Source organism: Podarcis melisellensis, assembly GCF_964234715.1.
Source record: "Podarcis melisellensis genome assembly, chromosome: 3".
In the NCBI taxonomy this organism is placed as follows: Eukaryota; Metazoa; Chordata; class Lepidosauria; order Squamata; family Lacertidae; genus Podarcis; species Podarcis melisellensis.
Window position 1 is genome coordinate 21,895,594 of NC_138530.1, and position 18,559 is coordinate 21,914,152.

The following is an 18,559-nucleotide window of genomic DNA, read 5'->3' on the forward strand; positions in this document are numbered from 1 at the left end:
AACACGGCTAAAGCTGGCTTACTTAGATCAGATGGGTAACACAAGGGGAAGTCTCCAAATTTAAACTTGCTACAACATGTTCTTTCCCTCCCCCTTTTGAAGAGAGATCTCCAGTGATCAACTGCTCTTCTGTCATAAGGTCCGCAACCAATAGATGCCCAATGGTAGGTTGATTTGCAGCATTTGATGCATTCAAACTCATAATACTATAAGCACAATACAATAAAGCACTTGCTTACCGGAGATTTGTAGTACAGCAATTCACCTCCTTTGAGTACAAACCACCGTCGTTTCCAAGTCTTTACTTTACCACCCATTTTTAACAAATATCCTGATTTTTCCAATGGCTCCTATAATTTAAAAGATATTTTTTAATGTGTTGAAGGGTAATTATGATTTATTTTATTTCCCTTAGCTATACAACTAGCTGTAATGTAAAACTTGATTGATCTGCAAGTCTTACTGGTGTGAGTTAATAAGCCAGATGCACGGAAAAGCTTAATTGTCCATAAGAAAGAACCCATCAACACCTTGGTAATATAGCCTGCTAGCATAAGCACTGCCACATCTTCTCTCTACTCTTTGCCACTCATCTCCTAATCTATCAGTTTCATTCTCCTCCCGCTTCTCCTCTTGATGACTCTTTATAACTTATAAAAACTAAATTGTAAGTGTTTATCTTTTGCTTCAGAAAGTTAAATTTGAATTAAACACATATAACCCACATACATATGCTTTAACTGGAACAATTCATATATTTCCAGTTCCTCATTGTGCACACATCTCTACCAAATCTCTAATTTGTGTTTTGTTTCCATTCCTCCCACATCTTACATCAGACTCCTAGGCATTTTGCAATCCTACAGATGTATTCTTTTGTCTCACAGACATCTGTGGGTGGGTGGGTGAAATCTCGAAAGTCCAGGAATTTTAAAATGGGCATAAATTGCCAGTGTACTGCCGTTTTCAATTGTATTTTGATTGCTCCTCTGTCCACTCTCTTTCTCTAAGTAGCCTATTATGTACACGTATAATGAGAGGTTACACGGGTTTAACCTCAGAGAAAAACGTAGGAAGAAAGTATTAAGAAGTGTGGATATCACTTGTGCAGATATAGCCTAAGGAACCAAGGGCCCTGGAATAAAAGAGGCTGTACATTACTCACATTTTTCCCATTATCACTAGATGATGAGCAGGTTTTAGGCAATTTCTGTTCAGGTTCTGAATAATCTGTGTCTGTTGAGTAGGCATCAGGAGGAATAGCATAGTCACCTTCTGAGGTCATTGAAGACAGAGAGACCCCTGGATGCAAAGCAGATAATAATAATATATTTCCTGCTTGTCAAGGGTTGAACCAACAACCAAACAATCCTTGTTAGCCTGGAAGATGCAAACTATTAGAGCTTAATCAGTGTCAAATGTGAGTTGTATGAACTTTACTGTTACTGTAACATTACTTTCCCATTAGAAAGGTTGGAGATGTTCCAGAAACAGGAAAACTTCTTTAGTTCCCAGCTCTCTAAAAAAAACAGGAACTGCAATAGTCATGTTCTATAATGCTTCTCTGGCTTACCACATCCAAGCTGTGGTTTGTCCTTTCCATAAATGCACTGACTTGGGAGTTATCAGGAGAACCCCTAGAACACTTATACTGATTCAAAAGTACTACATTCGTATGCCTTATGCCCACCTCGTTTCATAGCCCGTGGACTCCCTGGGCCACTTCTGCTTCGAGAGTCTGATTCAGATGTCCGAGAACTGGATCGGGAACTGTCTTCTTCTTCAGACCCAGAAGAGTCATCTAAGAAAGGGTTGTTGCTGATTTGGGTTGCTTTCTAATAATGAAAATAAAATTAATGAAAATAAAATAAAATTCAATTTACAAAGGAAATTCAGAAGGTTATGGAATCGGTACAAAGGAGAAATGGGGCCCCAATTCCAAATTATTAAGAAGCAACCCAATACATTTTTGTGGTATGGGAATGTTTGGTGGGCTGGCTCTTTGTCTCTCCTCTTATGCTTCTACCTTCATGTACCAGAAGATAAAAGCCCTGCCACAGCTAAGTGGAATATTGGAGATTGTTATCCAACATTTGGTACTTCGCATTCACTTTCTTTCCATGGGTATATCTGGCTCTACTGTATTTTAAATGTTACTGTTATGTTCAGGTTTCACATCTGGTGCATGAAATAATATGCCACCAGAAGGTTCCACCTCTTAAATATTTTGCCATTTTCATTTAACAATTTAACACTCATCATATTCTAAAAGATTACTGGAAAATTACTAGCCAATCATCATACCCTGGGATTCTGACTGTAGGATCCCCACTACAACAATTCCAAAGCAGTACCAATAACTTTTCAAGCACTTTTTTTTTGCACTGAAATGTATGAAATGTCATGTTTTTGAAATGGACCGCAAGAGTTCATCCCCTAAATACAACTTTTAAATCAAAATCTTACCCCTTTAAGAGTGGTATAGACTGGTGTAGTCACATTCTTGTATATTAGCGATGTGTAAAGTCCTGATGAGGAATATGAAGCTGAAGAGGTGGAACCTGAAATAAAAAATAATTTATATATATATATTTTCTGAAAACGCTGGATTACTTAGGGCAATTTTTCATTGAATAAAGTAATAGCCGAATAATCAGACTGTCAGATACAGATGTACAAGTTCTAAGAAGGTAAAAGAACATGTGGACAAAATGCATTCTATGAAATTTATGCATTTTTGATATGTTAATATTTTTAAATAGAACGAAGAAAAGGAGATAATTATAGCAAATTTTAAAAGCTAGTAAAAAGTAATGTAAATGGTCATGAATATAAGAAGCATGCTTGATCTAACTTAATATATATAATTAAAGAAGCAAAATATTTTCCAAAGACTGATTTGGACTCTTTTGAGACCTTTTATTTCCACAAATAGGCAAGCAAAGGATTTTTATCCTGTTTACTCTAGGTAAGTCTCACTGAGTTGAAAAATATGTACCTGTTAAATAAATTTAAGATTTCAATCCTCAAACAGCTTTGTCACACTTACTTTTATTGAAAGAGTCCATGTTGAAGGCCTCAGAAAAGCGTAAGCCTGACTTGGCTACAGCATAAATTCTGCTTTCCTGATATACAAACAGAGGTTTTTAGAATACATTTTATTAAGCCTTTCCATAACTTTATGCTGTATTCACATTAAATCTATGACCCACTGCAACTAAATTCAGATGGGAGCAGAATTAAGTTTCTTTTCAACATTAGGAAACATTTTAACAGCTGATGCCAAAAATTGATAATCTGTTATTTGCATATTTCTGCTCTAGTTCTCTATTTTTTGCAGCTATTCCTTATAAAATGTATTTCTTTCAGACATTGCTGCATTTTTCTTATTAGCAGGATTTTATGATTTTGATGGTTCAGGCAGTGGCTCGGCTTTTTACATACAGTTACATAGTTATATAGATATTTCTTTTCCTGATAGTGTTTGTATGGTTTTGTCATGGCCTTTGGCTAGTACAACAAAGCTTATATTGATTATCAGCAACATGATTTGTTCTTTACTGAAATATTTGTCGTTTGATACCAATTTCTTCATATGGTAATATTTTAATGTTGTTTAATAATTACGGTTAAGCTTTAGGATGGTATCTAACTGATTTGTTCAATCTATGTAAAGATTTCCATTTACCTAAGGGAGCTTTCCCACCTCTCCTCTCTCCATATGTGTCCAATGCTGTCCCCATCTTGGTCTGGAGGGCTGGAGAAACCCCCAGAATGGCACATGGGGGAGAAAGGTCCACTGAACAAGCAGAAATCCTTGCACAGATAGAATAAGTTGGATACTGCCCATAAGGTCTCTTTAGTAGTCATTTATGTGTTTTCCACTATATATTGCTATCAAAATTCAATTAACCTATAATTTGCTAAGCACCTATTATAGTTCCTGAAGTCAACAGGATGCTTGTTTGTTTAAGTAAATGTGCTTAGGACAGAAGCTAAATGTGTTTAGAACAGCTGAGATTTTTTTTTTCAGAGAAATGCATACTTTTAAGATCACCTTCCACCAAACTGCATACATTAGTAACAACTACCTGTACTACTCTTTCCCTCAACTCTCCCTATCACTTTCCCTATGTAAGTCACAGCAAACAGCAATATTCTAAGTATTAAAAAGTAACTGAAAGGTAAACACAGGAAATTATAAAGTGTGCATGTCAGTGGCAGTAAATATATATCTTTGCATTTCCTACACACGCACTCTGGCCATACTAGATGAGATGGAAAACACTAACTTCCCACTCCCAGCACAACTGCCTGGATTCAAACTTTCCACCCCCAGCCCTTGATTAAATAATAAGAAGTAAGAAGTTAAAGTGGAAAACCTAGTAAAGGCTCTTCAATCAACTCATCTAATAGTGCTGTCATATTTAACTTAATGTCTTCCTGTTCTACTCCATCCGCCCTCTCTCTTGTCCTGGTTAAATTATATAACCTGTTACGAAAAGGAAGGGTTTTAAAAGACTTTATTGTTAGTTCCACTGAAGTCGATGACAAATTTCATGAACTTGTATTGATTCTAGTCGAGCTTCTAATCTGTTCTCACATATTCTGAAGTACCGTATTTTTCACCCTATAAGACGCACTTTTTCCCTTCCAAAAATGAAGGGGAAATGTGTGTGCGTCTTATGGGGCGAATGCAGGCTCCTTGGCTTCAGCGATAGCAACGCAAAGCCTCCGAAGCCTGCGCTCTGGAAGCTTCGCGTTGCTTCCGCTGAAGCCAGGAAAGTCTGCTCTTTGAGGCTGGCGGTGGGGAATGCAGCACTTTCCCCATCGCCAGCCCCAGAGGATGGGGGGCAGCAGGAAGGCGCGCGACGCCTTCCCGCTACTCTCCAACCCAGCTTCGAGGCTGGCGGTGGGGAAAGCAGCGCTTCCCCCATTGCTAGCCCCAGAGGATGGGGGGCAGCAGGAAGGCGTGCGACGCCTTCCCGCTGCTCTCCAAGCCTCCTGTGGGCTTTTGCGGGAGATGGGGGAATTCCCCCACCTCCCGCAAAAGCAGGCAAAAGTCACGTGCTCTTTAAAGGGGCTCCGCGGCTTCTGCTGGCTTTTCTACGAGGGGGGGGATTCCCCCACCTCCTAGAAAAGCCCGCAGGAGCCGTGAACCCTTTAAAGAGCGCGCCACTCTTGGGGGCTTTTCCTAGAGGAGGGAGAAGGGACTGACTGGCCGTTTCAGTCCCTTCTCCCTCCTGGTCGAAAAGCCCGCAGGAGTCACGCTGGGCTCCTGTGGGCTTTAGCGGGAGGTGGGGGAATTCCACCACCTCCCACAAAAGCAGGGAGAAGGTCTTGGAGTAGCGCACAGGCTGCATGCAGCCTGTCCACTGCTCCCAGAACTGCGGGGGGGGGGGGAGATAATATTTTTTTTCTTGATTTCCCCCCCTGAAAACTAGGTGCATCCTATGGGCCGGTGCGTCCTATAGGGCGAAAAATACGGTATAAACCAAGATTTATTTATTTATTGCACTGAAAAATTAACACTTGTAACTATTTCATATGTGGTCAATTCTGACTAGAGAGATGACATGTGCTTTCAACGAAGCAACATATGCCCACGTTTAATGTTGATAGCAACATTTAGAGGATAATTCCCCCCCCCCCCAAAAAAAGTGGGAATGTGAACCATATCTGGTTAAATTAACATGCTGGAATATTATGATTTCATTTACCCAAGAGGGGAATCGATGCAGAGGAGGAGTAGGTGGCTTGCTGCTTGTAGTTTTCCTTGCATCATTAGAGTCCAAGGTTTCTGCACACTGAGTCTCACAGGAGTCATAGGTAAACAATTCCTCATTACAACTAATCTCCATCTTCTCCAGAACTTCTGTGCTTTCCCCATCCACTTGATCTATGTCTGTTTCCTGAGGCTTAAAAGGACGTATCATGCTTATAGCATTTCTGTTTCTGCCAAACATTTTGTCCGAACATAGAGGAGGCTGGCTGAAATGTTTTTTTGCCAATGCTGCACTTAAAGTAAAGATGCTAGGAGTCCTCAGTTTTGGAGGCGGCAGATTAGATGGAGAATCAAGTTGTCTGCCAGACACAGAGCCTGCTGCCAGCATCAGTGCTGGATGCTTAGGAGCTAGAGCTGGCGTTAGAATTGGACTTGGAGTATTTGCCTCACTGGAAGAGGATGAATAATCTAGCCTGTGGGACTGAAACCTCTTATTCAGTTCATCTGAAAAGCTATCATGATCCTTCTTTTCGCTGAAGGATTCCAAGTTGCTCTTTCCAACTAGATGGTTCTGGTTTTTCCATGGAGACCCTTGTTGCCAAGAATATAGTTTTTTGCATATGTTTCCCTGAGCTTGGAAGCTCTCTTCTTCCAAAAAAGAACTGCTGTCATCTGATGCTGTCAAATACATTTCACTTCCAATTCTGCTATAGCCTGTGCCTTCTTCAGATGTGTGACTTGAAACAGTGGATACGCACCTAGATTTTGATCTTCCTTTGCCTCCTTCTTCCTCATCAGAGCTCCAGTCACTTACTGTAATGCAGGAGTTCTTTGATACATTACTATCTAGGTCTTTTGACTTTACTGCTTGCCTTTGTTCTGGCATGCAAGAGCTATGTTGTAGAGGTTTCAGAACTCTATTACTCCCATACATTTGGCCAAGAAGAGATGTTTCCTGGACTTCTTTCTCTGGAAAAACAGTAACAACGACATGTTTGGAAAAACTACTTTTAATGAAGGCAGCAAGTTGTAATTTATAACCAATGTGTTCATCAGTTGAAATGCACCTTTGTTTTCAATCAAGATAATTGTGATATACAGCTTACCGTATAGTTCCGTGTATAAGACGCCCCCATGTATAAGACGCCCCCTATTTTGGGGGACTCCAAATTAAGAAAACACCGCTCAGCACTACCCATGTATAAGACAAGCCCCAATTTCAAACCTATTTTTTTGGGTAAAAAAAACCCTAGTCTTATACATGGAAAAATACAGTATACAAATAGTATACAATATTATGTGAAACACTGGCAGCTTCATTCTAAGAAGATATGGTCAGATCTACAAATAAGTGGACCAAATCCCTGTAGAGCAGCGGTTCTCAACCTGTGGGTCCCCAAATGTTGTTGGACTACAAATCCCATCATCCCTGAGCTCTGGCCTTGCTAGCTAGGGGTGATGGGAGTTGTAGTTCAACAATATCTGGGGAGATGGAGAAAGGCTGCTGTAGACTGAGATGCTGGTTTTAATACTCCACTAGCTTTGTCAAAACTTCCTGCACATAGAAAACTAGTATAGAAAAAATGGAGAAGGGCAAGGCTAGACTCTTATTCCCAGAGGAAATGGGTTTAATTTTGTACATGGAGTTAATTTTGTATGTGGAGAAGCATTCAAAAATGGCTCTCACCTGCGGGTTGAAAATGTAGAGCACAGTGAGTAATTCAAAAGTGAGCCCAAAGAAAGGTCTGTCTGGGGTTTTGCAACTAGCCTAAGTACTTTTTTTGGTCATACAGAGTTTCTTTATAGAATCTGAAGGATGGGATGATAACAATGAAAAGGCGGAGAAATATACCTCCTCTGATCATTCTACTAGTTTCTCCAGTTGTCTGCTGTGACTCTTCTGCACTGCAGCCCTACTATCCAGTCCTTGAACTGCTGTTGTGTACGTCAGCCTAAGTACACTTTCCTCAAGTAAGAACCAACTAAAATAAACAGCTTTCACTTCCAGGTATACAGGATCAGAAGGAAAGTGTAATAGAAACTATTCTTAACCTACAACCTAAGCTACAAACAGGTCACACTACTTCTGCATAAGCTAAGTGACATTTCAAACCTAAAACATTTGCAGCAACATCATTGCACTTGACAAATCCAGAGTAGCACTCCTGCAATATAAGTGCCAGATGAGTTCATCCTATCCTAAGCTTTCAGTTGCTGGTATTATAAAGTTTTGTGATCAGTGTGTTAGCACATTTGAAACACAAGAAGGTTATTCCTATTCAAATGCAAGGACCCCAAGTTAACTAGTTTGTAGATAAGACTGAAACTGTTCTAATGTTCACATTTAAATTTTTGATAAAACGAACACTGTTGGTCAAGACAGAAAATTAAAATATGCAGCCCTTGTAAAAGACTATATGACATATTACAATGAACAGAACACGGTGACTAAGCTTAAAATTATGAAGTTTATTAAAAATAAATTTCTGTGTCAGTTTCTTCCTCAACTTAAATTATATTTTCAAAAGTTTAACGCTCTCAAGACCAGTTAGCATTCCAGCCAGGTAAAACACTCTCGGGTCACAAGGCAGGGCCAGTTGTATGTGTGGCCAGGGAAGAGTTCTAAGGGCCACATAGAGAGGCATGGAGGGCTGCATTTGGCTCCAGGCCTGAGTTTCCCAATCCCTGTTCAATTGATGGGAAACATCTAGACTGTGTTTTCACTCATGAGTTCTGTAACATGCAAGTAGTTTTTAAAAGGGTGGCATTTCTGGCCAAAGTTGGTCAACAGACTTGCTTGTTATGATGCAGTTTGATAACCAGGGTCGCCAACCCACGCCCCCAGGAGGCCCCAGACTCTGAGCTTCGTTTAAAAAGAAGTAAGTCTCTAGCCCTCCTAGAAATAAAGTTAGAAATAAAATCCCACTGTTATCAATGTAAATTATTTCCAAGTAAATCTGTTTGAATCTGATTGAAGAACTGGTCACTTTGAAAATTATGCCCCAAATACCTAGACTGCTATTGCCTTCATTTAGTTCAGCTTGCTTTGATGAGGAGCTGCTTGTATCATCGGGCTTCGGAACTGGCTGAGGACTTCTTGCTCGGTTCAAGAAGCATCCAAAAGTCAAACTGCTCAGTCGTTGGCCTTCTCCAGGCTTTTGTGCTGAAGGAACAGATTTCTTCCCCTGAAGTTCTGTGCGGCAATAATTCAAATATCAAGATTCAATATATTCTGATGTTAGATACTAAAATTTCTTATTTATCTTGAATGCTGTAAGATCCAAGAATTTTTATATTAGCACCCATGTTTACCTGAAATTCTTTCTTTGATATTTCTATCGACTAAAGTTTGGAAAGAAAGAAACCCATAATACAGTGGTACCTCTAGTTACAAACTTAATTAGTTCCGGAGGTCTGTTCTTAACCTGAAATTGTTTTTAACTAGAGGCGTGCTTTTGCTAATGGGGCCTCTTGCTGCTGCTGCGCTGCCGGCACACAATTTCCGTTCTCATCCTGGGGCAAAGTTCTCAACTCGAGGTAACTCTTCCAGGTGAGCAGAGTTTGTAATCTGAAGCATTTGTAACTCGAGGTACCACTGTATGAGCAAAATTTATGGAAAAAGTGGGAAGTGGTGAACAGCTATCATTTATGAGGAATATTTTTTGTTCTTGCTAACCGAGAACAGGAATCTGATTCTCCACACATACAATGAAATTAGTTCTTGGCTCCTGTACCAAGACAACAACACTGGGCTTGTAGTAGCCCCCCTTCTGTCAAAAGGCCTTCTGCAATTCAGCAGCAAATAACACTGACCCCTTCTGAGGAGGAACCAAAGCTCAGTGGTAGAGCTTTGAATGCAAAAGGTCCAGATTCAATGTCTGGTATCTCTAATTGAAAGAAACAGGTAGTATGTGATCAGAGATCTGCTACCAATGAGAATAGAAAGACTAGACTAACGGGACAAATCTGGTATAAAAATTACAAGACCCAGTATAGTGGACGCTCGGGTTGCGAACGTGATCCGTGCGGGAAGCACGTTCGCAACCCGCAGCATCCACAACCCGCAGCGCCGCGTCTGCGTGGGTCGCGATTCAGTGCTTCTGTGCATGCGCAAAGCACGATTTAGCACTTCTGTGCATGCGCAAGGGCCGAAACCCGGAAGTAATCTGTTCCGGTACTTCTGTGTTTGGCGTGGTGCACAACCTGAAATCGTGCAACCCGAGGTATGACTGTATATAAAAAGGGGGTTGTATTTCTCTCTCTCTCTCTCCAAATAAAATAAACTGCATCAGTGTAGCTACAGAAACACAAAAAGAAATAATATAAATCTGAAGATGGCACATCAGTAAACTCAGTCTTCCTTAAAAAAAAAAAATCAGTCTGTTTTTTCAATTGTCCTTGGAGAGAGTGATAACATTGAACTCCTGAAAAGATACCCAGGTTCTTCTTGTACTTTTCTGGCCCATAAGGGTTCATTTTTCTAAGCAGCTGTGTTTGCACTGATGAATTCTTTAGCCAAGATGAACCATAAAATATTTCACTCAAAGACTGTACATGCACTTGTAGGGAAAAAACTGTTTTTCATCAAGGCAAAAAAGCAATTCATCAAGACAAAAACAACTGCACAGAAAAAATAACCTTTATTGGCCAGAAAGGCACAAAAAGAACCAGGATATCTCTTCATGAGTTGAATGTTATCACACTCTTCATGAACAACTGAGAAAACAGACTGAATTAAAAAAAGACTAAACAGTTGAAACAGATTTTTGTCTACTGATGTCCTATCTTCAGATTTATATTATTTGGTTTTGTGTTTCTGTATCTTCATTGATGTAGTTTATATAAAGATATATAGATTATTCTAGGTCTTGTAATTGTTTATGCTTTGACTTCTAGGGATCCTCATTGTTATCACTTTCTAACTTGCTATAAGGCAGCTTTTTATCCCTGTACTGGTTTTGAAAATGTATGTTACAACATCTTTTCATTTGGTTTTAAATCAGCTAAACCCTCAATCTGATGACTGTAAGCATTGCTACAGATCAGAAGAGACAAAGACTACATAATTCTGATTTACAAGCTTGCTTTTAAGCATCAGCAACATATTTGTCCTTTCTACTGAGTCTTCACAGTTATCAGTAGAAGAGTATATGCAAGTGGAAGGACTGATACAGATATATATATATATATATATATATATATATATATATATATATATGCCATTTGAAACTTCCTTTCACATAAGTGTCTCAAGGCTGATTTATGAATCATGGCCACCAAATAATAATAATAATAATAATAATAATAATAATAATAATAATAATAATAATAATTTATTTATCTGGCTGGGTTTCCCAAGCCACACAAAAAATTGTGGCTGTGTCTCATGATCATCCAAGCAACTCATCCATATCTGAAAATTCCAACACTACAAAATGTACATATAACAATTTTCTAGATACTTCCTGTGCAGATGGTTAGAATATAAGCAGAGAAACAACATCTGAAGGAATCTTAAGTCTAGGTTTTAGAAAATGGCACAAACAAGTGATCTAATTCCATTGTGGCATCTACCTAAAAATGAAATCTGCAATGGATAAATAATGCAAAGGAAGCTAGAGGTCCCAACTTCATATTTTCCTATTGTGGGCATGAGAAATATATGTAGCAGGTGATTCTCACCAGTAGTGTTGCATGGGTTGCCAACACCCAGGGCAGAGAAGGTATTGCGTCCCCTAGTGTGCTGAAGTGAGTGGGAGCGTCTCTACTGAAGCTCAGGGCAATGGGCAGAGGAAGCTGGCTGTGGACAGGATGGAGGTGCTGGCCATCGTCAAGCCATCAAGGCACCTCCATGCAGCACTGCTGCTGTTGCCAGATGGAGCCACAGAGAAGTGGTGGGACATGCATGGGCACCTCCTCAGGCTGGGGCGCCACCAACACCATGTGTCTGGCCATCCACCCATCTCCTCTGCCATGCACAGGGTGCTTGCAGCCAGCCTAGCACTCTTACCAATGCAGCAGACCTGGGCTCAAATGGGAGAAAAAAGTGAGCAAGAATTCCAAGGATCCAGCGTGTGAGTTGTGCATGGACACGTTTCTTCCCCTCTCTCTGCGCGTGCGGAAGGACTGATTTTGTGAGCGGGAAAGAATATTTCAAGAAAGGGGCCCACAACAGTAGCCAAGGCTCAGAGTTGGGGAAGGATTCCTCATCCAACTTCCACCCATAAAAATTCTGTCCCCAGGGCACAAACATTAGCACAGAATACAACCTGTTATAAATACTTACATACTCAATGTAAAGGCATGCTGGCTAATGTTCTAATAATGAAACACAGTACATAACACTTAAAGCTGTTTTCAGATAATCTTCCACATCTACCTTGCAATTTAGTCTGCAATATCCTCATCTCTTCAGTTTGGTTTTGATTTAACATGCGAAGGTTCTGATTTTCCACTTCTAGCTGAAAGCATATAGACATAAGCTCCTTTTCATGAGTAGAAACACTGAAAAACATTGCATCCAGAGAAAAGCCATTTCCCCCTATCTTATATGTATGAATAGTTCAAAATACTGCTTCAGGTAGGTTGGTAATATTCAAACCATACTTGTGTATCTTTGCCACATCTGAAAACAATATACCGGTAATCTAAATGTTTATTAGAATCGCAGTTGTTGATCTCAATGCTTATTTAGTGAAGGAATAGCTCAGTTGGTAGAACATGAGACTCTTAATCTCAGGGTTGTAGGTTGGAACCCCACACTGGGCAAAAGACTCTTGAATTGAAGGTTAGACTAGATGGCCCTTGTGAACCCTTCCAACTCTACAATTCTATAGTTTCTAGGTTCCTATTTCTTCATTTTGAAAAATTCTACATGTTATGGTTGCCACAAAACCTTAAGACAGAAAAAGGCACTAAAACCAACCCATTCTCTTCATCATCAACCACCTTAAATCAAAAGTATTTTCTTATTTCTAATGCACAGAAAGGGGGAATCCTAATTATCTTTAAATTCCCCCTCTCTGATGCTTTGGAGAAAAGCAGTTACGGTACTGCATCTGGGATAGCACATCCTCTTTTCAAGCTGCCTATGTCCCACAGATGATTAACATATGTGTGAATGACCAGAAGGACTAGTAAATATTTTTACATTGATATGTAAAACTGGTAGACTTATCTGGAAAGCTGCTAATAACTCACTTTTTCATTTTTATTAGTGAGTAGATAAGTTGGGAAATGGCAGTTGTGTGCTAATGGAACATGAATTAGTCCACTAAGATTTTCATCTGTGCATAGTTTTGAGTTGCCATTTTGTTGGCAGAGTATCAGTGAACCTCACAATGAAAAAAACTTTAACCATATAATGCCTGCTACATTTTCAAGCATTTAATTTTTTCCTGCTTGTACTGATACATTTCTATTGATTTCAAGTGTTTGCAGCTCATCTTTGATACATTTTTCTCACAGCACTCACCTCATGGAGCTTGACAGTCACCCATTCTTTTATCTTGGCAGCTTTTTCTTCTATAATTTTTGCCTCTTGTATTCTTATTTGCTTCTGAAAAAATGACAGACCCAGCTCTTTTGAAACTTGCATTCTTGACCCCAAGAAACATTTTTTGTCCACCCAACAATTGGCATTATGCAATTAAAGCAGTATCTGATGCTTACGAAAACAGCCGACAACTCTCATCCCCTTACAAAAAGCTACTCTTGTAGAAACAACAAAAACCAATACCTCCACTAAAAATCCAGATCCTCAACCACAAAAGTGACCCCAGTCTCTCCTCCAGCTAATGAGAAAGCATCAATTGCCCTTGTACAAGTTTTATAGGGAAGGAACAAGACATCAGTACATCAACACTATGGCTGCTGCTGCTGTGCTGGGACTAGATTGGATCTCAGTGCTATTATGGCAACACATAAATATATGTTGGCAGGCTCAAGTCTGATCTTCTGCGAAGCTGCTTTATGAAGTTTTAAGAATTCCACCCCACTCCTCAAAAAAGGAACAGTTGCTCCAGGAATCAACATAATACAGTGTTTCAAGAAAGCAGAAAGTTTGTCCCCAACACAATTTTTAAAAACACAACTTTAAGGGCCCAAACAACTAGAAAAGGTCCCATTGAAAATCTCCTTCTCAGACACATGCCATGCAATATAGCCATCCACATTTACATTTCTGATCAAAATTTGAGATATGAATAGATATCTTTACAGAATCTGATTACTTTTTCCAACAAGGCTTTCAGTGGAAGAAAATCTAGAAGGTATGGATTCTTTTCCCTACTTTGGTTCTTATCTGTTATACAACAAATTATAAATGTAGGTAACTGAGGGACAGCCATATCATTTCCAACCTGTTCTGCAAGCTGTTCTTCCAAATTATGTATAATGTCATCTTTCTCCTGCACCAGTGTCTCCAGATCTTGACATCTCTTATATAGTCTTGTCTCTGACTCACTGGTTTGGACATTAGCAGCTTTTAGTTTCTCCTCCATAATTTGCACCTAAAAGTTAGAACATAGCACTATACTGTATATGAAAACTGTTTACACCACAGAAATAAAAATAAGAAGAGAACCATGTATGCCACCTTGAGCTGCTGGAGGAAGGAGGGTAATTTTGGTAATTCCCCCTTTCCTTTGCAGCCCCCAGGTCTATTTCCCACACAGTTCTGGAGGATACTATTTCCTTCTGGGACAACTTTTTGGATGGGCACCATGGATTGCAGGAGGAATAAGCAGAAATCACCTCCCACTACTTCCATCAGCAGGACAGTTCTTTGAGTAGAGTGCCTCCCAAGAATAGTCTGGATCACCAGTATATACAATGATGAATGAACACCAGTGTTTATAATTACTATTAAAAAGTTTAGCGGGGATTATTTAAGGCATGCAATTTATTTTGAACTCATAGAGAAAATGTTTTAACTATTCCTGAAAAAATAGAAAGCAGATTACTTTTAAGATAGAAATTTGTTAAATTGTTTTCTGAGTCAAATTGTCTAGTCCACCAATATTGTTGCCTGCTTGCTCAAGCCATTTGTGAGCTGAGACCAGCATCTGCCATTGCACTGTGCTTAACCAATTACAAAATTCAACAGAGCTGCTTTAGCTGCATGCACATTCCCCCTGCAAAACACCAGCATGTATACACAGACAGTGATGGCCCCTTGCTAAGATTCCCTGGTTGGGGAACAGTGAACCATGACACGTGTGGACAATCTCAACACTCTCTGTTACTACATGAGTTAACCTTCGTTTCCAAAATTTGTTTACTTTGCGAAACGGGCTTAGATCTACTTTGCTTCTCTACTATTTACTGTAAATTGCATTTCCACAGTGGTTTTCATAGAGATTCCTTACAATAAAATTGTACAGCCACCTTCTGCTATTTCATTTTGTTCTGTTTAATATACTCAGCTGCCAGAAGAACCACGGTTCTTCTTGGCCCATTTCCTCAAACATAAATTCCAAAATTTTGAATCAGGGTCCTGTAAGAACCAGTGCAAAAAGTGGAGGAACTCCCATGAATAATCAGAACAGCTGGATTATAAGAATGTTATGAGTCTGCTGGATCAGGCCAATTTGTTCTAGCATTCTGTTCTCACAATGACCATCCCCTGCTTTTCACAAACATGACACTGCTGTTCACAGAACGCTGCAGGCAGGGCATAAAGTTTGAAGTCTTCTGCTAGTATTGCATGCATTCTGCCTCTGAACAGGGGCATTCCACTTAGTTACCCTAGTTTATTTGTTTATTGCTATGCTACTTTTCATCAATGCAGCTAACATCAAACCCATCAATGCAGCTAACAAAATAAAAAGTTACCATACATTCAAAAGGCAATATAAAACTACATTAAAAAGTAACAGAAGAGAGTAACAGAACAGATTACAGCAATATTCAAAACATCTTCAAAAGCTAAACATCTTCAAAAGTTTAGTTAATAGCCATTGAGAGATCTATTCTCAGTGAATCTGTCTAATCCCCCTTTAAAGTCATCTAATCCAGTAGCGATCACTACATGCTGTGGCAGCAAATTCCATAAGTTAATGATGCATTGTGTGAAAAACGAATTTCTTTTGTCTGTCATGAATCTACTGTGAATGGATTCACCGGATGACCACAAGTTCTGGTACTGTGAGAGAGGAAGAAAATTATTTCTGTCTACTTTCTCCAAAACCTTTAAATAATTCCACAAACTTCTATCAAGTGTCCCCTTAATTGTCCTAAAACTAAAAATTGAAACAGTCCCAAATATTGTACAGAATGTGCTCTAATCCAGTGTTTCCCAACCTTGGGCCTCCAGCTGTTTTTGAACTACAACTCCCATCATCCCTGACTAGCAAGACCAGTGGCAAGGGATGATGGGAATTGTAGTCCAAAAACAGCTGGAGGCCCAAGGTTGGGAAACAGGGTATAATCCATGGATCATTTTGACTTTTTGAAAATATTTTGTATCTTTGCAACATCTGAGATGGAGTGACCAAACCGATACAACAGACAAGATCCCCAGCATAGATACACATGGGTAGTTTATGAAGGTCCTGCTTCTGTGACATGTCTAATATTAATTGCATAAACTATTATATTATGTTTTTGGCTAAATATTTAACAGTGCCCTGGTAACCGTTGCATGGATAATTCAATCAAAGCATTATTTGTGAGATCTTCTCAAATAATAGGTGGGGCGGGGGGAATTACTTAAAAGTAAATTCCATGAAACAAATGAAAGCAGTCCCACATTTTTTCACTTTCTTGCAAAGAGATGGGGGAAATTGCAGAAAAGGAAGGGGTGAGAGTTTCGCTGGGCAAAAACATTTGAATGCCCCTCTAACCAGTTCTGCTCAAGACTATTTTGAACTTTTCCCTGACTACTTTATACCATGTGTGGGCATGAATGTTTATAAAAGACAGAATGCAGAAGAGAAGCTAAATGCAAACTACCAATTTATTGAGTTAAAAAGTTTTAGGGCCAACCTTGTACTAATTGGTCAACAAAGACATTTACAGGCACAGAGCATGTCTATTTTAAACAAGAACAATAAATAAATTTAAGCCCTAAAACACCCTTTTCTCCTTTTGTATAAACATAGCTTATAATAGAGCATGTGGTCAAGTGTTGGAAAAGCTGAATATGCCTAACAACTCTGCTAAAGATAAAAGTCAAGGCTCAGTTATCTATAAATTGCTAGCATATTTGCAGAGGCACTCAGGCTAGGCCATGAAAGCATTACAAGGCAGGCATACCAAGAGGGATTCATGCTGCTCAGTTGATATTATCTTCCTATTTAAATTCAGCCTCGTCAGGGAAATAAATCTGGAACGGTCCTAGCAGTTTCTAATTAAATCTGAAGAACCAAAGCTTCTGTCCATAGCAAATTTGCAATCTCTCAAGTTTATGGAACTGTCTCCACTCCTACCTAGGATTTCTTCACACTAGATGCATTTTCTATATAAATATCATGTTCATGTAGGAAATTGTGCACACCATCACATATGATGATCACAAATCTGTTGTTTTGCAATTTGTAGACATAAAGGGCTCTATTTCCAATCAAAGCTTTCTGATGTATTCCTATGGTAAAATACGAGTGGTGGGCCTGTGGTGGGCCCTTATACTGATCTATTAAGCCCCGCTGCTGCCAGCAAAGGATTTTGATTGCCCATTAAAACTTGACTGAATAATGGGTTAAAATATGATTTTAAAATATAAATGCAGCTGGTGACCATTTTGCACTCATCCAATTGATGTGTCACCACCAATGCATGAGTCGTTTTCAGCCCCGGAAGGGGACAGAACGGGGGTTGGGTTGCCTGTAAAATAAATTTACATTAGGTTACATTAGGTTAAATTCAGAACATTGTTGCTACTGTACATAATTCTGCATTATAAACATACCTGCTGAAAAGCTTTTTCTGCTTGTCGATCTGCATCAATCACTTGCTTTTCAAGTTGCTGCATCTGGAAAGAGACATTTTAGTAGTAATAAAAATGAGATGCATGCTCCCTTGGTTGCTATCAATGGAAGTATTCTTCTTCGTCATAATATATAGCACTTTTTCTAAGGAATCAAAGAGATTCATATACATTAATTTGAGGGTCCATACAACAGTCTTATAAAAGTAGACGAATATTATTGCCATATTGCAGTCGAAGGTGGGTGGACCTAATTGTTAACAGCCTACCTTGGACCACCCAGAGAGTTCATGACTGAGGATCAAATCTATCACTTGGAAGGTTAGCAAGGTTTAAAAAATGTAATAGCAACTCCAGGAAAGGTGATTCTCATAAAGTCTAGCACATGGGGAGCGCAGGTTTAACCCTCCCTAGCTGGGATCCTGAAGAAAATCACCCGCCACACACAGCACTATGACTCGTAGCCTTGGGGGTGAGAAGAACTCCGATTAGGGTCAGTAAAAGCTCCCCCTCCCCCAGCTAATGGGAGCATTGCAATGTCACAACAGGATTGATGGATAAAACGTCCCATCCCTATGCACTGTGGTATTGATAAAAATCAGAGGGCTCTGCACCTACTTTTTTAAAAAACCCAATGTGCTTCTGAATTGCATCTTTAGTATCACCTGTAGCTTAGCCTTGACCTAAGCTAAGATTTGAATGAGGTATTTCTTGGTTCATAGCTTGTATCACATAACCCACTATAAATGAGACTAAAGGTAACTCCAAAGAGAACTGAAGTAAAAAGCAAGTGTTGTATGTTATACTGAACAGGGTAATTTTATACATATCTAGATGGGAGTCATAATGAATTCAATGAGGCTTATTTCTTAATAGACATAAATATGATTGGGCTGTTAATAACATTA

General features: G+C 39.4%; 1 protein-coding gene across 2 annotated transcripts in view; it reads right to left on the reverse strand.

Moving 5' to 3' along the window:
* The window catches only part of PLEKHH2 (pleckstrin homology, MyTH4 and FERM domain containing H2), a 61,283-nt gene that overhangs the window by 25,399 nt on the left and 17,325 nt on the right, over window positions 1-18,559 (reverse strand). The window contains exons 3-13 of one of the 2 annotated variants that reach the window (XM_081903708.1): window positions 17,634-17,696; window positions 14,086-14,235; window positions 13,200-13,283; window positions 12,105-12,186; window positions 8,736-8,918; window positions 5,721-6,694; window positions 3,050-3,125; window positions 2,467-2,561; window positions 1,691-1,835; window positions 1,166-1,302; window positions 240-350 (exon numbers count right to left, since the gene is read on the reverse strand). In XM_081903708.1, the coding sequence (XP_081759834.1) occupies window positions 240-350; window positions 1,166-1,302; window positions 1,691-1,835; window positions 2,467-2,561; window positions 3,050-3,125; window positions 5,721-6,694; window positions 8,736-8,918; window positions 12,105-12,186; window positions 13,200-13,283; window positions 14,086-14,235; window positions 17,634-17,696 (2,100 nt within the window). Of the gene's footprint in view, window positions 1-239; window positions 351-1,165; window positions 1,303-1,690; window positions 1,836-2,466; window positions 2,562-3,049; window positions 3,126-5,720; window positions 6,695-8,735; window positions 8,919-12,104; window positions 12,187-13,199; window positions 13,284-14,085; window positions 14,236-17,633; window positions 17,697-18,559 lie in introns of those variants that run through there. The other variant, XM_081903709.1, reaches the window with a different exon arrangement.